The 26052-nt window shown below is 41.0% G+C and overlaps 1 protein-coding gene across 5 annotated transcripts in view; it reads right to left on the bottom strand.

Annotated features, from left to right (window-relative positions):
* Nucleotides 1-25329, bottom strand: part of ADGRB3 (adhesion G protein-coupled receptor B3) — a 466036-nt gene extending 440707 nt beyond the window's left edge. For 2 of the 5 annotated variants that reach the window (XM_055714747.1, XM_055714745.1), the window contains exons 1-2: nt 24312-25326; nt 20828-21596 (exon numbers count right to left, since the gene is read on the bottom strand). In XM_055714747.1, the coding sequence (XP_055570722.1) occupies nt 20828-21581 (754 nt within the window). In that variant the 5' untranslated portion in view covers nt 21582-21596; nt 24312-25326. Of the gene's footprint in view, nt 1-20827; nt 21597-24311 lie in introns of all 5 variants that reach the window. The other 3 variants (XM_055714746.1, XM_055714748.1, XM_055714749.1) reach the window with 3 other exon arrangements.
* Nucleotides 25330-26052: the final 723 nt, after the last annotated feature.

The following is a 26052-nucleotide window of genomic DNA, read 5'->3' on the forward strand; positions in this document are numbered from 1 at the left end:
TCTTCTCTAGTCTTGAAGGAATCAATCCTGCAATGAGAAATTGAGAAGACAAACAAGAAAAAGTGCTGGAGGCTGACTGGAAAACTGCCTTTGCCTTAACAGCAGAGAAGAAACTCCTGCAAAAGAAAACTGGATTTCTGTATATCCTGTGAACCTTTAAAAACCCCTCCAGGATGAAATAAGCCTGCTTTTCACGTGAGAAAAGAGTACTCCCTGGAAAGGCTAGGTTTGCTCTGCAGGTTCTGAATGTTTTCTGGAGACATTTAGGATCTAATTCACCTTACAATAGTCAGGAAAAACGCTATGCACCAGTTAGGTTGCGTTTCAGTCTCACTGTAAGCACTCAAATATATAATTCTTGAGCTTTTTTTCTATTCTGAAGCAAACAGCAGTTTTATATTCAGAAAACTCAATGAACAGAAAGGCTTTCTGTGGGACATTGGTGATGGTTGGTCCAATTTGCTATCCCATGAGCCATTAAACCTTCCTACCCACATTTAGGTTTGTGTCATACATTCCCAGTGTTCCTTCTATCATTCATGGATCATCCTTATCTGTCATTTAAAACAGTAAATTAATTTAGGAGTCAAATTAGCCTACTTTACCTACCATGTCTTCATCATTTCATGTTCAGGAGGACAAAAGTTTCCTTTCTTTTATTGGTAAATTTATTTATAAAAATATATAAATCCTTTACTGTCAGATCATAGTGTTTTGAATGGAAAAAGCATGCTGAGTACATATATATGTGTATATATAATATACATTACATATATTAGAATCCCTAACGTACATAATGCATTTCACTGTAATGTATTTGCTGAGTAAAGAAGAAGGTGTAACAATAATGCCTCTGTAAAATTGGTTAGGGGAAAAAAAAAAAAAAGTGCTGCATGAAACTTTACCATATATTACACAATTCCATGATTCTGTAATTTTATTATTCTAATTTAATATCCTGTTCTTTTGTTCATGTTTACCACTGTCTCTTCAAGCTTGTATCCTCAGGCAATAAACTTCAGAAAGTGTGGTCTTTGTCTTCTAACCCTCCCTTCCTAAGTTCTTCACCCCCCTGCTAGCATACTAGGAATAATTCATTGTATTTTTAACTAATTTATTTATATCTAGTGATGATGCTCATGCTTATGGCTTTGAAAATTATACTGCATATAAACAGATGTTGCAGTTAGTTCTGGTATTCAAACTAGATTTTCTCATTTCTTTGTTCAATTAATTACTTTTAATTCTGTGTCTTGAAGTTTCCATAAATAAGTCTTCTCCTTGACTTGAAGGGGGACACCATTCAAATATTTAGGGATATACTGCTAGCTCTGCCTCAGTATTTTTAATTTAAGTACATATTGGTTATTGTTTTTAATCTTCTGTCCTAAACCTTTCACTTCAGGGTCTTCATTGTGGTTGCTCTTCTCTGAAGTTTGTGATGTACCATTATCTTTTTGGTATAAAAATTAAAAACTTGTAACTCTATATCCAGTTCACAAAGAACAATAAATTTAGGTTGAAAGCCACCTTTTCAGTCTTTGCTTATGTAGGGACCTTTTTTTTTGAGTTCCAAATCACTATCAGACATCTCTTCCTCTCTGCAATCACCTCCCAGTATCATTCACCATTACTGCTTTCAGGATTTCCCCTTCCCATTTTACTTAAATTTATTCACAGGACAGAACACTAGTTTACAGTATTCTGAATTCTGTTATCATATGTTCTGCCTACATTTCTAATTAATATAAGCCTTTTTTATTTTCTCCTGGCTCCCACTGTTATTTACATTTCCTCCTAATTTATTGCTGAACTGCAAGTTTCATCAAGCAGATTATTTCCTTTGTTAAATAAGTACTGAAGATCTAGGTCCAAATATGAATTTATGCACATGTCACTACCTCATTTCTATTAATTTATGATATTTTATGCAGCCCATAGTCCACTTCTAAAAACTGTGTGAAAAACTAAACCAATCTGAATTAAGTTTTGAAGAAACATAATAGAAGTCTAAATAAAATCCGTATACTGTCATTTAATACTGTCCTTTCATTCACCCATTTTACAATTCAAAAAGATAGCTGGGTAAAATTTATAGTATTAGAATAAATGTAATAATACAGAAAGTCATGATAATTATTAACATTTTGTTATTTCCACACAGTGATATCCTTTCAGCTTCTTTTCAAAGCTTTACTAGTCTCAAAACTAGATTTTTAGAACCTAAAGTTAACTGTTTTCTTGTTAAATGTGTTAGGTTTGTGTGGCCAGGACTTAGTAGCAGGTGGGGCTACAGCAGTGGTTTCTGTGTGAAGCGGCTAGAAGTTTCCCCCATGTCTAACAGATCCAGTTAGGGGTCCAGGCTGGCCCCACCACTGGCCAAGGCCAAGCCCATCTGAGGTGGTAGCGCCTCTGGGATAATATATTGAAGAAAGGGGAAAAAAGACTGGGCAACTGAAATTGCAGCTGGAGAGAGGAGAAAGAATATGTGAGAGAAACAGCTCTGCAGACACCCAGGTCAATGTAGAAGGATGGGGAGGAGGTGCTCCAGATGTTAGAGCAGAAATTCACCTGCAACCTGTGGTGAAGCCCATGGTGAGGCAGGTTGGGCCCTGTGGCCCATGGAGGCTAACAGTGGAGGAGGTATCCACCTGCAGCCCAGGGAAGACCCCACAACAAAGCAGGGTGATGCCTGAAGGAGGTTGTGACCCCATAGGAAGCCCCTACCAGGGCAGGTTCCTGGCAGAACCTGTGACCCCATGGAGAAAGGAGTCCATGCTGGAGCAGATTTGCTAGCAGGACACACCGGAGCAGTCTGTTCCTGAAGGACTGTGCTCCATGGACGGTACCCACACTGGATCAGTTTGTGAAGAACTGCAGCCCATGGGAAGGACTCATGTTAGAGCAGTTCATGGAGGACTGTCTCCCATGGGTGGGACCCCAGGCAGGATAGAGTGTGAGGAGCCTCCCCCGACCAGAAAGGAGCAGCAGAGACAATGTGTGATGAACTGACTGTAACCCTTGTTTCCCATGCCCCTGCACCACTGGCAGGGAGAAGGTAGAGAATTTGGGAGTAAAGTTGAGCCTGGGAAGAAGGGAGGGGTGGGGAGAAGTTGTTTTAAGATTTATGGGTTTTTTCATTACCCTACTCTAATTTGATTGGAATAAATCAAATTAATTTCACCAAGTTGAGTCTGTTTTGCCTGTGACAGTAATTGCTGTGTGATCTCTCCCTGTCCTTATCTCGTCCCATGAGCCTTTCGTTATATTTTTCCCTCCCCCTGACATACAGTTGAGGAGGGGAGTGATAGAGCAGCTTTGGGGCACCTGGCTTCTAGCCAGGGTCAACCCGCCACATTAAATTAAAAAAAAAACAAAACAAAACATTGTACAATCCTGTGTTATTTACTTACTTTAATAGTATAAGATAAATATACCCTGTACCATTGGATTCTGGCACATTCAGTTTTCCACAGGTGACCTTATTCTTGTTTGTCAAGTTCTTCTTATTTTTTAATTGTTTTAGAATCACCCTTGATTTCTTATTCCTAAAAAAAAAGCTTTTTAACTCAGCTATTTTAAAGCAGATTAATATCATCCCCTTCAGTCTTTCTGGTATTTGTTTTTTTCCCTATGATGTTGTAAGAAAATCCTTATTATCTTAACCCCTTTGGCTAGCATTAATCTATTTCTCTTTTTATACCACCTTATCTTTCCCCTACAAGCTTTAACTTTGAATATTTTTGTCTGGCTGCCTTTTCTCTTTTCCCTTTCCAGAACAGTATTCAATAGTGATTCCTTATCATGTCTTTCAGTGCCAGAAGCTACCAGCAGCATGGTACAGCTGTGACAGATCACAAGCGAATGGGAAAGCATGCAAACATGCTCCCACTTTGTGTGAGTGATGTAAAATACTTTAAGAAACTTTTTTTTTTTTTTTTTTAATACCACCTCTTGGTAACACTGAACCTGACTTGCTAAATACCAATCTGTTTCAAAAATCTACAGATTAAGGCTGACATAGCCAGAATTATTTGTAGAAAACTTTATTTAGAATGATTTATTAGCGATTCTTCAGATTAACTATTTTGGCCATTCTGCACACTGTCCTTGTATTTTAGATCATTTTACTCCTAATTAGACTACTACAACCTGAAGCATGTTAAAGAATAACTAAAAAGCGACAGACCATTACCGTGATTGATGGGTATAACAAAACTGACAATATACACACTAGCTCTGGTTATGTATCTAGCTACTTGCTGAATACTGACATATGTACAAACTATTAGGGATCGAGAAACCCTCACTATGAACCAAAGAAAAGACTGAATTAAAATATGCAGCTCAATAAAATATGCAAACTCAGGTTTTACCCTGAGCAAGGGATTAGAGTATATGACCTTAAGAAGTCCCTTCAAACCTAAATTTATCTATGAGTCTATATCACATAATTTCAAAAGTATTTTTGAATATATTCATCAAAATTGGTCTGACAAAATGATAGCCTTAAGGCACCTCCCTCAAAATCTCTTGAATTTATTATTATATCTGATTACATTAACACAATGAACTACTCTCAAATATAGAAGAATACCAAAATCTTAATATGCATTTGTACCTTAAAAAAATCTCCATGTAAATCATGACTGAAGTTTGAAAGCTTGAGCTCTGGTCTTCTTGGACTACTGCACTCCAAAATCTGAATCCTATATATGACATCACACCAGGGGAATGCTAAAATATAACCAAACCGTGAGGATGGCCTCCTAACTTAAGTGATCTTCCAGGGACCACCATCAGTTCTAGAAGCTAAATTGCAACAAAAAAGTCATCTAGCTAACTGTTCTCACCCAGCTGGTGTTGTAAACCATTCAAGCTTTCAACATCATTTACTAATGTTTTCCAGAGGTTTCCTAGTTCTAACATTTTAAGTATATTCTATCTATTCAGAGCATAATTTTTTTAAGAATGTAAAGCTTACATGTTTACAAACATTTTTTCTAAAGGGAGAAATATATAAGGACTGCTACAAAGAACAGCAGCACTTAGTTAATTTATTTTATTAGTCTTGAAATGGTTGAGGGTAGGCTCAGAAACAAGGATCCTGTTGCTCTCATGAACTTCCCAGACTTACTGGGGGAGGCATAAATCGCCTTTTGATACCTGTATGCCAACAGTTTCTGCAAAAATACAGGAAATAATCTATTGCACATATGAAGGAATAAGAAAGATATAATCTACACAAATTTAGTAAAAAAATATAAATTCAGTAGATAGTTTAATGTAATTAGGAAATTTGCTTAACCATTATAACTGCATATTTCTCAGTGAGATGGCATTGATTGTTCCAGACTACCATGGATTTGTACATGAATCGAACACAAAATTATTAGTACTATAAAACTGAGTGCTGTGTGGTTGTCCTTATCATGCAACTAATGAGTGGTATACACAAAAAAGAAACTTGGAAAATAAAAATTAGGGACACCTGTGTGGACAGAGACATTTATGTATGATATCTGGCCAGAGTTCAAAATTCACACTGCTAAATGTTCACCTGGGAGAACTAGGACAAATTCAGCTGTAGCAAATGTACTGGAGACAGGGTAACTAAAAAAGGGAGGGGGTAATTTATAGCATTTTCTGGAATACAGAACAAAACAAGACCCCGCAAAAAGTAAAATAAAATAATGCTGCGATTGGTTGTTAAAGCTATTCAGTGTTACAAATTAAGATTAACTGAACAAAGACAGCTCAGAGAGCAAAAGTGGTCCCAGAACCATTGTCACTCAAAAGCACATAGATCTAACACTGCCCTGGAAAGGTCATCAGTCCATCTGTTTCTTTGGCAGAGGTGACAACCAGCCTACATAGATTACTCTCTCCTAACAGTATTTAACATTCCATAATCCTCAAACCAAAGACAATCCCATAAAAATCCAGGAGACAATCTAAAGCATTTCTATACTATTGCAGACACAATGGGCTAGAAGGAACACAGTCATTCTGTGGTTAAAAGCACTGATTTCAACAGATTCTAAGCTAGATCCTCCAAATGAAAGTGTAAATGATTTATGACATCATTAGATACAATTGTCTCTATGCAGACAATTATTTCCAGTTCTCTGAGCTTATTGTGTGGTTTATTATAAATAATCTAAACAAGAAAATGTAAAACATACATTGAATTATTTGTTTTAATCATATTTGTTACACATTTGTACTCACAAATGAAAAGTATTTCAATGTTGTTTATAATTCATGTGATTTCAAAGACTTCTTGTGTCATTTTGATTAAGGTATTGCCACATTTGAGTAGACTTCAATGCATTTACACATGGCAAATCTATTAAAAATGTAGTAATCATTTGTGACAGTGAAACCACAGCAATAGGAAAAGTAAAATCTTGATTAAATAAAACCTGTACCTTTGTGTTTCTTACACCGATGAGCGACCAACTTGTAAATGTGCTTTCATATAAACAATAAAAAGAATGCTTATTATAAAAAAAATCCAGAGATTTTACTGAGAATTCCATTTTTAAGAGTGTGTGTGGCACTTTCTAGTAGTTCTTGTGCTTAAAATGACAAGAACCCAAAACCAGATAACATGAAAGAATCTCTGGCTCACCTTGCCTTCAGTCCTACTGGGATCAGTGGAAATTAAATACTAACAAAAGAAAAGGTTGACAAGCAACATCATGAAAATCCTCAAGGTTACTGCAAACGGATTAACTCTCAGTATTTGTACATGTTCTAGATACCTGCTTTGGTGTCTAAAAGGGGACTGAGCAGAACTGGAAGCTTCATTTCAAGCAAGTAGTGCAGATGCCCTGGAATTAGCTCCTGAAGAGCCTATGTGAGGACACTCCTGTTCCCAATGGGCCTGAATAAAGGCTTCTGGGACTGCATACTGTACTTTGTTCCCTCTTCAAGCCTGGTTGGGGATGTAGATGACCACATAAGTCTGCTGTGTGCCAGCAAAAGGCATCTAACCTGCTGATAACCAAACCTCTACACACCCTTGGGCAATGCTATATACTTCAGAGATTACTGAGCTGAACCCAAAGACTTTTTGCTCACTTTTATTCAAAAATACCAGCTATGGAAAAAGGTAGAATACACCTTTCACATACGAATACGCTACTTAAAGTAAGTATCTCTTAAGGAGGAGGACATAGAAATTCATGGTCATCCTTAGCCTGAGGAAACTTAAGCCCATATTTTCTCTTTCCTGGGATACTGCCCTCACTAGCAGGCAAAGGCTCACATTAAGCATTGGTGCGTTCTGATATTCCCATGAAACTACAGCACTGCAAGAAATAACAAAGCAAGATTTATGGGGTCAGCAGAAGCAACTCAGAGGAAACCCCGCTCTGTACCGGTGGTTGAAGCGCTTCCTGACTGAGGGCAGGCTCTGGGCAACATACACATTTAATTCCTAGCTTCACCCACTACAATTTGGTTTCCTGCACTCTACCATCACAGCAGTAATGGGACTTGAAGAAATTAATGGGGCGTGGGCTGGAAGGCATATCCTGCCTTTTATGACTGAGACCATTTTTGTGCATAAAACCAATGGAGAAAACCAGTAGAAGATGATGGCACAGAGCAATGGGAGAAAACAAACCAGATTTGGCAAGAATTCATGACACAGAGGAATCACATGCAAAGTACTGCATAAAGCTGGGAGTACTGGACTCTTCACAGACCTTCAGCTTCAACTGGTTGTGTGACTGGAGTGATGAGGAAATAAAACCAGGGAATTAAATACAGGGATTCTGTTTCTTTGTCCAAGCTTGTGCATTTCTTGAGCTAGCTGAAATACTTTGTTTTGTTTTGGTTTGTTTTGGTTGATTTTTTTTCATTTGTAATTCCTACAGAGCTTCTGTGTTTACTTCACCTATTTTATACCCCAGAAGGGATAAACTGTAAGGTTAAGAGTACTAATAAGACCGGAGTTCTGTGGAAGTGCAAACTTCTGGAAAATCTGAGGGTTTAGCTGAAAGAGTAATGTAAATAGCTAACAACCTAGACACACGACAATGCTCAGGGAGACCAAGAGAAAAACCAAGAAGCCTGCTGAGTATTTAACTGTGAGCTCCATCAGGGCAATGTGGCAGTTTCTAACAGAAAGCTACAAGTTACAAATAGCAAATATGCTGAAATGGACTTTGTGGCCTGAGGGTCTGTCTTATAAGAGGAACAGTGTGTGATCGCCCTTCAAGTTAGCATGCACATAATGTATTCTCTGATCAACACAGCACTTTGTGTCTTCACCAGCACATCACTACTACCATGAGCCGTGTGTCTGCCAAAGGAACAAAGGAAAATACCAGGGGTCTTTTCGTCTGCAAGCCAAAAGGATCCCTGTCCTGAAATGGCAGGCTTCCCGACTACATCACAGTACCAGACACCATCTTGGTGTCATATCGCAATAGTGTCTTTGAATAGAAGAGATTTAACAACTCCAGTACTTTTTTACTTCACGAAATCTCCAGTGCACCCTATGTTTAGTCTCCAGTGTTTAATTTACTTATGCCTTTTGAATTAATCCATATAACAGACACAAATACTTTCTAAATTTTCAGCTTTTCAGCTGTTCTGGAATCTAATTTTTTCCCTGCATAAAGGTCTGCATAGACTTCTCTCCAGAATACCACAGGGACTCTCCTTAATTTGCCAGAAAAGATCAATTAACAGTATTTATCCTTAAAATGCACAAAGACCATAAGTAGCCACAAAACAAGCTCAAAATTTGTAATGATAACTAAGCTCTGAGGAAAAGACTGAATGGACAAGACTTTTAAATCCTTGGCTGGTATCAGACATGCAACAAAGATCCATGTTAATAGGGCTATACAATTCACAATGTTCTGTGCTGCTAGCAAAATAACTTCTATTTTTTAATTGACATCTCTCTTAGCCAGAAAAATAGCAACCAGATCACTGAAAAGATCCGCACGGATTTTAATACAAAATGATTCCCTAAGATCTTCCATACCCAACTGTTTGAAGTGAAATATTGTGGTCAGTGTACACCCACAATAGAAAACAGACCTTAGAAAAGTAAAACAAATCCTTTGACACTGTGCCACAGCATTATTGTAAGGTATTCAGTTAGGATTTTAAAAAATGGCAGTTGCCAATCTCTGAAATCTAGTAATTGCTGGACAGTGTTTTGGTAGATGATCAAAACATCCTACATGCTTGCTTTTGCATTTCTCACCTTATGCGATCTAAGTAAATTATAAATTCTGTTGTTAAAGATGATCTTTTTGTCATGTTTTTTGATAACCTTTACTATGTATACTTACATCCTTCAGGGCCAGATATTCTTCCACAGCTCATAATACAATACATATTATCTCCCAGTACTTCATAATTTAATGCCTTCTCCTTCTTAGGAAGAAACTCCCTGACAGTGGCTGTCATCTTAAATGACTGTTAACTTTGTGTTTAAATACGTATCATATATTTAAAATGTTTTGTGAAAGGAAAAATTTAGAGATAAATACAACTCTAAATTTACACAAAAACAAGAACTAAGAAGCATCTATTACTCCTGTTGTAGTTGTGTCAGTCATAGCCAAACATCAGCCAACTGCTCCTAAAGTCATCTGTTTTTATCCAGACGTGTCTAGTGTGATACCATTTGTCAAATATAAATCAATAAGGTGATACTACTTTTTCTTTTATCTAATGCTGAAAAAAAACCCGCAGGCTTTAGACTACTGACATTTTGTAACAAATTCCATGGCAGCTCCTGAACACATTCAACAGAAGAAAAAAAAAAAAAAAAGTACAGTGATGATAACCAGTGTCATTCTTGCCAGTTAATTCTATAAACGTTTTTTAGTGTAGCCCTGTATCCTTACAAACACAGCACTGCTGTTGCCATTAAGAAGCCTCAGGATATGTCAAGTATTGTCTGAACTTCTCTTGTTTTTCCTGGAGCTTTGTTTAGCCTGTTTAATGACCAGCCAGGTATTGCCTGATTTGTTTAATTTTTGCTTATCATTGTAGAACCATATTCTTTTTATGGATGGTAGCAACAAACAGTTATTCTGTACAGAATGACATACTTATTATCCCAGCACAATGATTAAATGAACAAGAGCACAGTCCTGGCAATGAGAGAATTGTTTGAGAGCAGAGGTGTCCGAGCAGGAGACACTGGATGCAGTGGCAGGGGCAGAGGTCTGGCCGGGTCAGCGAGGGGCAGGGGATGGCACTGGGGATCCCAGAGCTAATGAAGACTACACTGATGATCAGTTAAGACAGTGCAGGTCCAGGAACTGCAAAAAACTAGGTTCTAGGATAACAAGAACAAAGAATATTTGCTCAATTTATGTAAGACAGTCCTTCTGTAGGAAATTTGTTATTAATTTATTACTTTTTGATATTGATCTATTTGATAGATATTTGTTTTCATTTATTTTATAATTAATTTGTTTGATAATATTTACAGAAAATATTGTTAGTAACAAAATATTAGTTTCTTCTTTTAATATTGTTTAGATATATTTAAGGTACCCACATTTTCAGTTGAGGGTATTTACTGGTAAACCTGCTTTTAATTAAATCCCATTTACATGAATAATCCTTTTGATTCAATATGATTAATTATGTACAAGTCAACACAAAAGCAGGAATTTAGTCGTGTCTGAAAAATATTTAGATGCTACATCACGGCACACTTGGGTTCCCCCTCATGTCTTATTTACGATAGAAATTCTTTTATTGTATAGTTACTGTCTGTGTTATGTTATCAGACCAAATTCTGTTCTTTGCAACATTTCAATTTCACATGGACAAAAATCCATTATCTAAAATCTTAAAAGCATGAAATAGGAGATATATAAACATAAGAGTCCTTCATTCCCTTCATATAGTTCATCTGAAAAACAGCCAATAAAATCACACTTTCACTTCAAGCACCAGAAAATACCTGAAGCCAACACGGGTTTGATTTTCATCAGAGCTATGGGGAAAAAAATATTTGGGGTTTAGCAGAGATGGCATAATCTATATATTTTAAGTACCTGTATGACACTGACTACTGAGCAAACTGTAAACTTTGATGTACTTATCCTCATAATATCACCAGAAGGCAAGGCAGTACTATCATAACAATACCATGGGGAAAGTGATGCACAGAAGTTGTATTTTCAAAAGAAATCAAATAAATTTGCATGCCTCATCATCACTTCCAAGGCCTACATCCAAAATGAGGACCTCCAAAGTGTTCCTCCCAGGGCAGCCCACACCTGCTGATGTCTAAGAGCCATAAGCAACATGCCCTAGATGCACACAAGGGCCTGGGCACTGCCTTAGCTGTGAGAAGTAGCAGACTCCTGAGAGTCACTTGCACCTCTTCTCAGAAGGCTCTGTCCAGTCAAGGAACAGGAATACTCTTGATTTTTCCCAGATTTGAGGCTGCCTCAGTTTTTGTGGATAAATTAAAAACTCAGTTGACTAAAGAGAACAAATATGTAATCATTTGAATATTAATTTACAAGACAGGAAAACATCGGTTGCAGGCCTGGCTCCAATTATTTTTAAGTCTATTACATTCTCCCAGGACAATAACTATCAAACTTTTCTTCTGATCACAATTCTGCTTCAAGAGGTGAAACTTGTATCTATTGCATTTATGAACCCAAATAACAGCGTAATCAGCTGAAGCCCTATGGCCCTGTACATAACTCCCACAACTTTATCAGGTGTTGGGGTTGGCTAATATCCCAGCCTTGGCACCCCCCTCCCTTCGAAGGAGAGTGAACCTTCATGATACTCTCTATATTAGTGGTTTCCTAGACATTTGGTGCAGACGGGACCAGCTGGACTAGGCTCTGTACTCACATTACACCTGCAGTGCTAAACATTTTTCCTCCTTTCCTTTGTCAGTATGAAGCACATCTATCAACCTTCAAACCCACCAGTACTGGAGCATCTGTATGTGTGCCAATCACTGCAGATATCAGCCAATGCCAGAGAAAAAAACGAAACAAAAACCAACCAACCAAACAAACAAAAAAACCCCACCAACCCAAAACACTTCCAAGGATAAAAACAATAACTTGTTATAGCTCAAACTGAAGTACCCAGTTTTGCAGACAGTTGAAATCTTCTATGCATACAGTACAGAAGGGACTGCAAATAATATATTGGTAGGGTAGAGAAGCAAATACCGTATAAGAAAAAGTGAATAATTTAGGATTCAAAGAAATATTCCACATTAAATCTTCAGACTTAAGATTTTCCAAAATCCTTTCAGGAGAAAGTGTTCTTGCATAAAGGATGTACAATATTATTCCTCATAACCAATAAATAGCATGAATTCAATTCCCTGATTTTCTAATCTGTAATTTAAGCTCTTTCTAGCTGCACTACAGGAATGAGTTCCAAGGGCTTCACAGGCTCATCCCTGAGCACTCTGTGTACACTTTCACAGAAATCTGCACCACTCTTTAATGGTCAGCAGGAAGCCCTGAATGAACATGTATCTTGGACTCTGTTTTGAAGGGTTGGCCAGTAATATTGTAACCAAACCTGGTACAGCTGCCTAGAAACACAGTATGATGTAACTGGCTGCTAACATATGCAAAAGAGTGGGCAAGGGTAATGGGTATTAACCACTTTATCAAAAAACTTTTTTTTTTTTTTTTTTCCAAAGCAAATCTAAACCTGGCTGAGCCAGTACCACTGTTCCTCTCCAGCTCTTTCTTGTGCCGCTTTTTGGTACTGATGGAGGCTTGGCTGGGCCATCATAACACACACAGCATCAAGATAATCTAACTAAAAAACCTCAAGGTCAGTAGTTTTCTGCTTGGCTGGTGTGCTGAAATGGCTCAGCAAAGAGAAAGGAGTGAGGCCAGAGCCATCTCTGCAGCAATGGGGTCCCAGATTCTCACAAGCAACAGGTGGTAACATACCTCAGTTGATGACACTGGTTAACAAATTCCCACTTAAAATAAGGTATTTGCAATGCCAGTTAGAAGCAGTAAGGTTAGAAGGCCTGTTAATCATTTTCCATGGCTAATTCCATTGGAGAATTGCTGTTTTGATCCTTCAGCCTCCCAATCATCCTTCAGCAAAGCTGCTCAATAGCACACAACTATCAGCTATGGCTGAAAATTATTATCCATGCTATAAACAGACACTGTCTCTGCATAACTGATGAATGAACTAGCAGTACATGAAGATGAGCAGGAACCAAAGTCAGCTCCCAAAGTGTTTTGCAACTGAATAAAAAAGAGCAAATTTGGTGAAAACTGCCCAAAAAAAGGATGACACACTGCTCTCCCTATTGTCATCAGTTTTCTATCAAGCTACCAAAAAATGGATGGTATTCAAAGTTTCTGTTTTTGTTGTGGTTTTGCCACGTCAAGGAGATATAAATGAAATTTGAACTGAAAAACTGAAAATAGTTTGCTTCCAAATTTCAGTTGCACACATTTTCAGCACCATCAAAGAATACTAATTTGAGTATGTCATATGCCCTGTTGTCCCTTCAGAAAATTAAGAAGAAAACCAAGAAACCGAAGTGCAGCGCATAAAGAGATAGGCTAACCAGCTAAAAAAGAAAGAAAGACAGTGAGCAGTTACAAAGTTGGTTTTTTTAAGTGCATCTGCTTCACTCAACTAAATGTCAAGGATGGTTTAAAAAGTAAAATTACAGAGAAAAAACCCTTAATTAATACAAATTATGAAACAATTTGCTTTTGGTAGAAGGAACACATGCTACCATTGTTTCATGTCTCTTTTGTGGGCTCTAATCTAATATTCATTTAGACCAAATTATATTGATAGCATGGGGAATTTGCCTTGAGTAAGGACAATGATTTGGCCTTTGCAGAGTAGCGTAACACTGGTCTCATACACTGTTATTATAGATTGTTTTTATTAATTCTGATGGTGGCTAGTCCATCAGAAAAATGTGTCAGTAGACTGACAAAAACTTTATTCATAACTTTGGTAAGGGATTAATAAAACTGAGAATGACTTTGAAAAATTTGACTGTCTTCCTCTTGAGATTTAACTAGCATCAGTAAGGGCTCCAACTCTGAAATATTCATACATCAATGATGCATAATTTGTAAATTTGTACTTTATATCATGTACAACTTTCTCTATCCTAAAGAGCATTTTATATTTCTTGTTACAGTGAATGCAAATAATGCTCAATGGAATTCTGCAGTGACCTTTGTTTTATTACAATTACTGCATATTTATAAATGAACAGCTAAACTTCAATTTGAGAGCTACAAAAACTTTGAGTTTGAATCCTTTGATAAAACACAACTGAATAAACTTCATAAAATTAATTCCCTAAGAAGAGAAAAGAAAGTCTCATCTGAAAATTCCTCTGTGTATATCAACACACAAAGCAGATTTTTCCATGCTTTTGCAAATAGAAGACTAAACAAAACAGCAATATGGATAGATTTGAACAGAAGAGGATAAATTGCTTTAAAAACAGCACAGGAGAACACATTAAATGTAATAGATCATATAATCACTGTATTATATAAATGCATAAAATATAAATACGTAGATATAAACCACTGCATAATAATAAGAAATGCAGTACCTGCATTATGTCATAATATAATTCCATGTAATGTCACTGAGACCTAATAACTGAAATCCCACTATGTAAACAGAATCACCATTAACTTCTGTTAATGGCTGTTCTACATGTGAACACTTCCACATTTTTCAGAAGCACAAGCAAATCAGAGGACAAAGTCTAAAATACAGTAAACATTGTATATTCTGCCCACCCATAACAAGTGTAATAGAAGTATCTGAAGACAAAAGGCATAGCTTACTGGTACAAGAAAGTCAAGGAAGGCATGACTGGTCTGAAATATTTGATGGTACAAGTATCAAGTACTTGCTCACCGGAGCCAGCAATAAAAGAGTCAGAATCCTGCTTCTAACCTGGATGCATTTTGACTTCAGTCTGAACACTTAATTTCTTTGCATATCTTCCCCATTCTTTATCACTGGTTCCTATTCATGCCCTGTGCTTTAGAGTGGAAGTCTCTAGCAGCACTCATCCCCAGCTGAGAGCAGGTCTCCACAATGTCTGATGTGCAATAATGCCCACAAACAGAGGTTTAATTCAAGCAAAAATGGCAGCCTGGGGAACAGAAATCCTGGTCTTGGTTATAACACAGCTTCCAACATACTACTTCATTTAAGTGATGAATGTTTTAAGCAAGCAATGAGCTCATGAAAAACCAGCATTCAGATCTTGTACAGTACATTTGTGATTTCGCTGAAGGCAGAGCAAACACTTGCTGCAGCCGGCTGACCTTTCCCACAAAATAAGTAATATGTCATCTTGTTAGTGTGAGGAGTGCTGAATAAAATACTGATAGAATCTGTGATACCAAAGAATTACCACTCAGACACACATATAAGCAGCCAAATATACTTACTAATAAAGCATTTAAATAACTGGAAGAAAAAACATTTATATAGGCTTTTCCTACTGTAAAGGAAATTGGGTATTTCCCTTTTTGAAGGTATCAGAAAATTCACTTATAGGTTGATCCAAATCCTACCAAATTCAGTCTGCATGTGAAGTGCTGATTACTTTTGTGCACAGACTTCTAAACTTTACTTCAAAACAAGAAGTTTCATAGTTTACTGAAGTAAATCAGGTGGAAATGATCAATACAGCACAAACTGAAGTACAATCATTACTGATAAGAGCATATAATCCTTGAAACTCAAGGTAGGGCTTATTGATTAAGAAAGATTCTGATCATTAATGCTTTTTCTGCAGTGCATCACTTCAAAAAAAGAATCTGAAATCAAACTTGCATGGCTCTGATAAAGCATCCTATTATGAATGGTCCAAAGTGACCCAAATATGGACTAAGAATATAAACATTTCAGGTGATCATTTTCTTTTATCAAAGTAAGTCCAAAAGGGCATTACATGAAGCATCCTGAAATCCATAGATTTTGAAACATTTCCTTCAACTGGGAACCAAACCCATAAAGAAGAAACACAATGTCTCTGACTAATTTTATGAGAGTTTCTATGACGATTTTGGCCATGAACATTTTAAGAGGAACAATATTAATGTAAAAAGTTATTCAAAGTGAAATAATTTTTCTTTACATTCCAGATTTTCACTGAGATCAAACTGCTCATAACCTGCACAGTAACAGGTTATTTTAGTGTATAATTTTTATGTTTTTAAACAATATTTTATAAGTTGTAATGAAAAAATAGCTTTAACACAAAATTAGAGCCTGTTCTTCCATTAGTGCTCATCTTCCTATGTCCCCTTGAACTCACAGATAAAAGAATCATAAGCAGCAGGATATAAAAACTATCAAGAGTCCTCCAAGTATGTTGCTGTACTCTTTCAATATTCTGGAAAACAGTTTTATTTATTTTGGATTCTCTAAATTTTTCTTTAATATAGTTGTTGCACTAATTATAGAAGTGTATAGTTGTGAGGCTCTGTTTTGTAATTTTTGATCTTCCTAGACAAGTTCTGCACTGATTTAACAGTTTAAATCCTCTGATGGAGCCAACTGACTGCATCCTACATCTTACTATTATTCAACGTGTAATAAATTATTGTTTTAAAGAGACATTTATTATAGTAAAACCTCTTAAGATATCCCTGGGGTTTTTTGGTGTTTTGGGGTGGTTTTTTTTCAGATCTGAAATCAGGAAAAAATAAATAAATCAGTTGCTGAATACTGAAATGCTGGTACACAGTGAGCTGTTAGAATTTGTGACATAGTAGACCAATGCTATATTTCTAGCATATTAAAAAATCCCCACTAAAATTATTTTAGACTGGCTGAATAAGATATACAAGATTAAGCCTGGAACTCCAAATGCCAAGATTTAATTAATGTGAATAACCCCTCTCTTCTTTTCTTCTGTTGGATTGAAGTAAGAGGTTGAAAGAATTATTTTCATTGCTTTATGAGGGACTCTGTCAGATGCGGCAGTAAAACAGGGGAAAACTCTCTTCAGTTTCTAAGTAACTCTTATAAAACCCCACAATAATATTATGGCTTTGTAATGGTCACAACATGAAAAGAAGTTTTTGCATTGTTATTGTCATCATTCATAAAATTGTATGGACTGACTACATGCAAAGGTTTTACAGGCCCACTAAAGTTGGAACTGAGCCCTGTCTTACTGACAGAAACTTCATGAGATACTTCAGTCACCGCACTGAAGATCAAGAGGACAAATTCGCTTGAGCCCTTAAATTCAGGACCCTGCCAGAATGTTCATTGAGATCTATTTCCTAGTGCTTTGATCCAGGCTAAGCACCTCAGATGTAAGGCTATGGAAAAGGATCAAGATACAATGAAACTGGGTCTTAGTAAAGATGTGGTGATTTTCAATATTGCTTTAATCAGTGACAGTGAAGATGATCTGCCTTTGGAAGAAATGCTGATTAAACCACGTATTTCCAAACCATTTTATTAAAAAAATAATAGTTACAGCTTCCTTTTTTGACCTAGTTCCTAGTTCCTTATTGTTCAACACTTCAGCACTTTTAGAAACACAATCATCCATTGTATACTTGTCACATCTTTTGTAAAATGCAACACTTTTTTTAAAAAAGGAAAAATACTTTCATCCATTTTCCAAAGCCATTTATCACAATCAAAATTGTAAAAAAATATCAGAGTTCAAAAAAGAAACAGTAGGCTTTAATCTAAATGTTCTTTATTTACATTATGGTTCTAAAATGTGACTGGAAATAGTTTTGAAAAAGATTTTACACTTCACACAGTCAAGCTTGATGAAAGCAAATCTGAAGGATGGGAGGGTATGCATAATACTGTAGAAACCTGCCAGGTCTTTGCAATTCCTTTCGGAAAGTCATTGCTAGGCAATGGCAGTACCAAATCTCAAAGTAATACACAAATTCATAAACCACAATTTTACAGAGTCCAAAGCACTCTCACAGTGTTACTCCAACTCCATGTCCCTTAAAACTCAACTTACACTAACAAAACTGTACTTAAAATTGCCACTGTGAACTCTAACAAGACACCATTCTCTCAGTTATTGGTCAACCTTATTTTTGGTACCTATGCCGATCTAACTGGAAGCAGATTGCCTGTGACATAAAAATTTGTATTTCTTGCCTAAATATTTGCTGGCACAAGCAGTGAATTCCACTATGTTTGTGGCAGGAGTATTCTGCACTGTAACCCCTCAATAAAGCCTCCAACTGAACCACAAACCAGCTTTATACATACAAATACACTGACTGATGTAGTTGATAAATGTGACTCTATCTACAGAAAACAAAGACTGAACACACCTCTCTCGCAGATTTTTTGCCGTCTGAGGAAAGGGGGAAAATGCTTTAAACACTGAGTGAAGGACAAAAAGCATTACTACTACTGAGAAGTAAAAGAACAATTGTCTGTACTGAGAAGTACAATTTGCTAATTGTTTATAACTTTTAGTAACGACCTGATGAACAGCTTCCAACTGCATTAAAATAATTAAATAAACATTGAAATAATTGTATTACTGTTCAAAGTCTCAGGAACACCAAAAAAAAAAAAAAAAAAAAAAAAAGCGCAGTGAAAAACAAGTGAAGGAAACTTCCCACCTACCACACAAATTTCCACCCCCTCTAACCGTGCCGTTTCTCAAGCTCATATCCAGGAAAACCCACAAGTAGGAGCAAGAATTAAAATATGCCTGAAGAAACGGGAAGCAAATTATGTTGGAAATGAGTTTCAAATTTAAGCTGGGGAGATGGGGGGGGGGGGGCAGTGTTTGCCCTAAGCTTCCTTTGTCCTTTCTACAAAGCTCTTTTCGGAAATACGTGTTTTGACTGCGAGACACGCATCCCCCTAGAACTCGGCACATTTTTGCGACCGGTAGGAAGGCCGGCAGCGGCCCGAGCACCCGCCGTGCTCACATCCCTTCTCCCGCAGCGCCGCGAGCCAGGTGGTACCTTGGGATGGAATCGGCGGGCAGCGGGGGATGCACCTTCCTCCCGCTGCGGGACTGACTCTCTCAGCGCTGGGGCCCCGCCAGACCTGCGCGGGGCTGCCAACGCGGGGCAGCCGCCACTGCGCGGCTGCGCCTTCTACGCGCCTTTGGGTCTGTGGCGTTCGTATTTGCTAACGGGCTCCTCTCCTTCCCCGCGCCCCCATGACACACACGGCGGAGGCAGAGGGCGTGCGAGCAGCGCATCCCCCCTAACTTGCGCGGCCCGCTGAGGGACGGTGTGAGCCCCTGCGCACCCGCGCAGCGCCCCGAGCGGCAGCGGCCTCCCCCGCGCAGCGCCCGGGGGTCCCGCTCGGCCCCGGCTCTGCCTGCTGCGCCCCGGGCTGCGCGGCGGGGGCTGCCTCCGCCTCTCAGGGCACTAATTAGCTCTAAACGACGTTAAATACCATCCCGGCCGCCGCACGGGCTTCTCGGGAAGCGTTTTTTGCCGGAGACGAGCTTGCCCGTCACGTCGGATCGCCCCGTTTCCTGGGCTCCGCGCTCTGGGCGCGGCGCTGACCTGCGGGATACTGGATGTGTCCCTCACCCTCTCCTCCCCGCGGCCTCTGGCACCGCGGCAGCTGGAGCAAGTTCAGCTTTTCTTCTCCCACAGCACTGGGGCTTGGCTGCCCTTAAAGAAAATCCTCTCCTAACAACGTGTCAATGTTACATTCCTCCACAAAGCAACTTCTATTAGGGGGGCTGGGAGCTTGGCACTGCCTCGGCACAGACTGGGAGCTTTGTGGCTATGCAGAAAACAAGGAGACAGGGAACATTTCCTGCATTAAAATGCAACACCCTGGGCTCTATGATTTATCCCCCCTTTCCCCCATTCCCGCATGGCTGCTCTGAAGGATCCCCTCGCCCACAGGTTGCAACCAGAGCCCCCCATCTAGGTTCAGCTGACACTTTCCCTGTCTCTCATCCCCTCCAATGACCTTCCCCAAACCACTCCCCAGCCTCCCCAAAATGTCAGGAGGCCAAAACAGGAGCTAGGCAGAGGGTTGTCGTGCTAATCGCTGGATGCCCTGTCTTCCCACTCTTCTAAAACCTCCCATTTTCCAGCAGGGACACAAAGCAGCTGCTGGGACTGACAGATCAGCACCCCACCCCCCACTAATACAGAGCTGAGGCCACCTGGAGAAAGGGTGCAGCAGCCCGTGGCTCCTTCACAGAGCTCCCAGCAGGTCAAAACAGCGTGTCCCAGTTCTGTGCAGTGCCTCACATCTCCAGGCATCTCAGGCAGCGGGTTCACCCTGAAGAACTGCATTTGCTTTTGGTTTGGTTTGAAGATGTTGAGGTCTGGCTCCATGGGGACCAGGTGTCCTGACCATGGTAAATCTTTTGGTCTTTTAGTCAGGTTGCCCGCATGCCTTTGAAAATGTTTTCCTTGCAAAGTCAAGGGATCGTATGAAGAGGGCCAAGATTTTGTAGTCAGGTGGTTGCAGTAAAGAGGTGGTGGGGGGGGGAGAGCAATTCCTGGCTCCCCAGCTGTGGGCATTACTGTAAGAGGGGGCTGAAAACAGATGAATCCTACTTATGAGGACTTTCAACAGTGCTTAGCAGAACTATATGCTGAAGGTTAAGCTGGTTTAGAAATTAAAATGCAGCCTTCCCAGCCCTGAGGGAGTGAGTATCTTCTCCAGCCCTTTCGCCTCATCTAGAGGTGAGCCGGAGTGGAGAACAAGTCAAATGAATGTATCAAGGAGAGCCGGCAGCAGGACCTAAACGCCAGTGTGGGATTCAGCTTCCCCCTGCCCCCCCCCCCCCGCACCCCCCACCCATCCAACCCCTCTGAGAAGCACCTACCTTCTTTTGGTGGCCGTTTAGCTTCTCTCGTGAGGTTGCAGACCTGGGTGGTTTGCAGCTCCTGGGTCAGGCAGCCCTCGGTCTGCTCGTTGAGGGGCAGCACCACGTTATTGAGCAACACCAGGGACTGGTCGTCTATTCCCCATTCTCCCAAATGCTGAGGGCAGGTGCATTTTGTATACATGATCCCACAGGACTCGGTTCTCCCATTCTCAGATTTCAAGCAGCTCTCCAACCAAGTGCATAACACATGGCACCCAAACTGGCTTGGGCTCACCTTGTTCAACACCAAAAACTCAAAGAAGGATTTTTGGTCATCTTCTTTTTTGTGTAATCCTGGGAAATCGATAGGATAGACGCGGCGTATTTGAATAAAATTCTTATCATACTGCAGAAATACAAAAGCATTCTTGGAATCGCAGAGCTGCATTATAGAATGGTTATTTTTTAAAAGATCCTTTATTTTTTCATGGGAAAAATGATCAAACTGATAAGCCAAGAGGGAAAAGTTGGAGCAGCTGAAGTCCTTTTTGGAAAATTTCAGGTAAATACTATATTTGGTCGGATCTGGGTTTTCCAGCGTCCAAGTACAGTTTGTGAAGTTTTTAGGAAACATTTCACTTACAGAATACGATCCATAAATGACCCCCTTCACCAATGTGGAACACCAGAAGTCTTGGGCAGCATTAAATCCAAACATAACCAGTAGATAGGTGGAAAATATATAAATCAGCAAATTACGAACAGCCTTCATCCTATGTCATTTGGCCTGCAGGAGATGAAATGAAATAAAAATGCAAGTAGAATTCCACACGCATTGAAAACCAAACTCCTTCCAATATTCGAGCCAGCTGTTTTCAAGCTTGCAGTTAGAGCCCCTTTCAGAAAGAAGGGCAGGTAATTTTTATTTTATAACGCAAGGGACGGGTTTGCTGCCGTGTGCACAGCGCCATCACGTGGCCACCGCAACGGCCAAGTCCTCTACAGTCAAATTAAAAAACAACATCTATTAGATTATTAATAGGAATGTCCCCTCCTGTCTAGGATGTAGTCATCATGGCGTGTACTAGAACTGCTCAACTTAGGTAAAAACCTAGATGCCTTAGCCGACAGACCAAGAAAAGGGCAAGTTATTTATTTATTTCTTCAAAAAGTAAATAAGTAGCCTGCTGTAGTCATGTATGTGCACATACAATATGCACATGCAGAATTTCACCGGCATACAACATGGAAGACAGCAGCATCTGTTGTGGTGTATTAATTTTCTATTAAGTCTGAGAAGTAACTGTGAACAATTACAGCCATAATTTCAAAATGCACAATTATTTGTTAACAGATGGAACATTATCTCCCACACGCCTACACGCCTTTGCCCTGGCCACCAGGTATACAGAGGTCTCTACAAAATCAGGAAATACTGAGATTAATGTATTAATAAAATTTTGAGACTACTGGAAAAAGAAACAAAGACAGATGGATGAAACTAGTGCTGGTCTGATACTACCGCTAAGTGCCAGCTTAAGATAATAATTTCAGTGTGCTTCAGCCTCTAAGGATGTATAAACTGGATCACTATTAGCATCTACGACCCGTAGCTCTGTATAGCTGGCAGTGCTACAGTAGGATCTCTGCACCTATTGGACTGCACTTGCCCTCTTACTATGAATATCTTGGACTGTCTGATTAGCTCCTGTGTTTTGCAGACGTGCGCTTCAATGATGAAAGACACGCTGCATTTTCTCTGCTAGTATCTCCAAATAAAGCTGTTTTACTGCACCTGTCAGCCGTCACAGCCTCCACATGCTCTGTCCTCTTAACAGTGGCCTAGGTTAATAAAGCAAACCTTAGTTATATTTACCTGTGTAATGTTATCCCAAAAATTCGAATGGAATGATTTCAGCATTAACCTTTGCGAAGTTGCTTATCTCTCACAAATGAGTAGCTTTCACCTTCAGCTTTTAAATGTAAGCAGACAGGAGTGATGCCAACCTAATTTCAAAACTCTCTAGACAGCAGTCTCTTCCACTGTTGCTCTGTAAGCAGAGGCAGACATACACACAGAGGCACTGTTACTGAGTTTTGATCTGTGTCTCTGCCTAGCTTTTCATTTCCTCACCAAACAGCAAGGCATCTTCTGTCTCCCATTGCGTAACACACAGCAAATCACTGGATTAAGCTCCCTTGAAGAGATTTTCGTATCTCCTAGATTATAATTCAAACTCTGAATCTTGAAACGGGCAAAGCAGCACCAGCTCTAACCCCCTTTATTAGTGGAGGTTTTTTAAAAAAGCAGAGCTGCTGCTGGGTCTATCCACATGGTCAGGTTTTCTCCTTTCTGAGCATCCATCTCAATGAACAACATGGTCCTTCTTCTCCAAATAGGGTCGGTACAGCATTTAAGGTTTTTTTTTTAAAAGAAACTTATTGGGAATTCTGGAAACAATTTTCCCTTTGCTGAAGCACTTTGCAGGCAATGCAGTTCTGCGCAGTGTTGTTCAGGATGGTGTAGGCGTTGAAAGCCAATGTGACAATAAGTATCTAAATTAGGTATTTCACCCATGAAAAAGGATTAATTTTATAATCTGGGAAGTAAAAAGGGGGCTTAGTTGCTTTTCTGTTTGAAAAGGAGAAAAGGCTCCAACTTTTCTCATCCTGTGTAATATTTGCACTAGAAAAATAAAGACATCTGCAGTGCTAGGCTGTTTTCTATGAAGAAACGTAATCAAATAGCCCTCATTTTAGTTGTGCATTTGTTCATGAAAGGCTACTGAAATGCAACATAGTCCTAATCGCTCTCTCCCTCTGTGTATGACACACACACACATGCACACACACACACGAATTCAGTGTGCTGGCAGCATTTCAGTTAGTTTGCACTGCTGCTAGATTCTAGAGTGAATCTGCTCATTGAAAGGATTAGGCACTCAGATTAAAAAGATCTTCCTTTTCCATGGAGGAGGGAGTTAACGAACGGCCACAGAGGCTTAAGGTTGCCCATTTTGGAAGGGGGAGAATCCTCTTCTGCTGAAAAGCAAACCGGCGTTTAGTTTGGATATTCCCCAAACTGATTTTCTAGGCGACACTGTAGTTTAGCTGAACATAGACGGCGCCATCACTCCACTTATTTTTTTCCCCCAAAAGAAGACCCACTGACTTCTCTTATTTTAACTTCCTATTAACCTAACATCCACACCCCACCCCACCCCACCCCAAATTACCCCAATCGTGCACAAACCTCAGGTTTTCTCGGTCTCGCTGGAAATTACTCTCAGAGAAGCAGACCTGTCGCAAAACGGACTTCTCTTAACTTTTAAACTGCAGCGCTGAAGTAAATGCGAAGATCATTTTGTATGTGCTGTCTCTCCCTCTATCCAGCAACAGCCTGTCCCCCTCCTCCGCCGCCTCCACCCCGGAATCCCAAGCTAAAAGCTCTCCAGTCATAATCCCTGGAAATGGGAAATGGAAATGCCCCGGGCACCCTTACCTTCCACTCCGAAAGCTGTCAGGCTATTTCTCTAAAACACTAGCACCACAGGCACACGTCCCAACAACAGTGATGGAGAGATTCCCCTTCTGTCGGAAGCACCGTTTCCCATTTTCCCCGGCTCAGGTTCAAAACCAAGATTAAAAAAAGCAGCAGAAGATAAAAAACGCAGCGAGAAAACCCCCGCACGCCACACACACACACCACCGAGGAAAAAAAGCAGCTTTGGCTCCGGATCCACCAAATCCAACCACATGAAGGGAAAGAAGAAAAAACCAAAAAATACCACCTCAAACCAGCGAGCTTGCAGGGGAAAAAAATTGGAAGTGGCTGAGCAAGCGAAGGGTTTGTTGTTGTTGTTGTTTTGGGATATATTTTTTTGTTTGTTTGTTTTTTACTTGAAACAAAGTCTCAGCACAGCAGCCCGATGAGCGGCGATGCCAGGCAGGCGACGGTTTGAGAGGAGGACTAAGGCGCTAGTGCAGATTTGTTGGTGGGTTTTTTTTTGTTGTTGTTGTTACTAATAGACTTATTCCTCTTTCCTGCCTCCTCCTCCCCCCTCAGGCACTGATGGCCGGACAGCGGCGGGGGGGGTCCTTGGCTGCCGATGTCGGGAAGCGGTGTGAACGCCGGGCGCGCAGGGAGTACGGAGGGAGCGGGAGCGCGTCTCTGCTGCTGCGTGTGTGTGTGTGTGTGTGCGCGCGTGTGCGTGTGCGCGCGTGTGCGTGTGTGAGAGCCAGCCAGCCAGCCAGCGAGCCTCCGTGGGTGCCGATGTGTGAGTGCGCGCCTGTGCGCGCCCCCCCTGCGCGCCCCCCCGCCGCCCGCTGGGCGCGGGGGGTGGCTGCGCGCCCCCTCTCCCGGGGCGGCGTGCGCGCCGCTGCGCCCTGCACCGCGCGTGTGCGCGCCCGTGTGAGTGTGCGTGTGTGCCGGGCGCTCCGCCCGGCTCCGGCAGCAGGGCCCGCGGTGCGTTTCGCACGTCACGGCCGCTCGGCACCGAGCACGTCCCAGAAACGTTGTTTTCTGCGTCCGGGAGGCCCTTCTGGCCCCGGTTCCCAGCGCTGGGGCCGGATGCGCCCCGGCATGAGAGAAACTCGCGGGCGGGGAGCGGGGGAAACGGGGCCGGCGGGGCGGGGAGGGGGGGAAGCCCGCACTTGATCTCCTTCCTCCTGTTCTTTCTTCTGAAGCATAAACCTCCCCACCCCCCCACCCCGTCGCAGCCCCAGGAGCTGTCAGTTCGGCACCGCGATGCAGATTAACTGATACAGGGCTCTGAGGATAAACCCTTTCAAACTGCCGCCTGCCTTTCACTGGAAACAATAGCAATTTTCTCAGCGAGGCTGCAATTAACGCCGTATTTGTTCCCTGCCAGAGATAAGGCTGTGTCTGCATCGCGGCTGCATTCGTTCCCCGGCTGCCGCCGTCCGGCCGCTCGGCACGGCCGGTGCCGCGGGGCCCACCGCGGGGGTGGGGGTGGGGGTGGGGGTGGGAGAGCCGCTGGGTGCGGCGGGGCTGCCCGGGGCGGGGGTGCCGGGTACCCGGCGGGGGAGACGCGCAGCTCCCGCCACCGGCCCCGGCCGCCGAGCCGCAAGCGGAGTTTGCGAGGCGACAGCGGCTCTAGTAGCGCCGTTTGCGGCGGGTGGGGCCCGAAAGGCGAGGGAGGTTTGTGGAAGAAGCCTTGCCACAACGAAGGCAGACATGCCCCCTCCCCCCCCCCCCCCCACACTTTTGTTTTATTATTTTA

This window comes from Falco cherrug, chromosome 6 (genome assembly GCF_023634085.1).
Source record: "Falco cherrug isolate bFalChe1 chromosome 6, bFalChe1.pri, whole genome shotgun sequence".
In the NCBI taxonomy this organism is placed as follows: Eukaryota; Metazoa; Chordata; class Aves; order Falconiformes; family Falconidae; genus Falco; species Falco cherrug.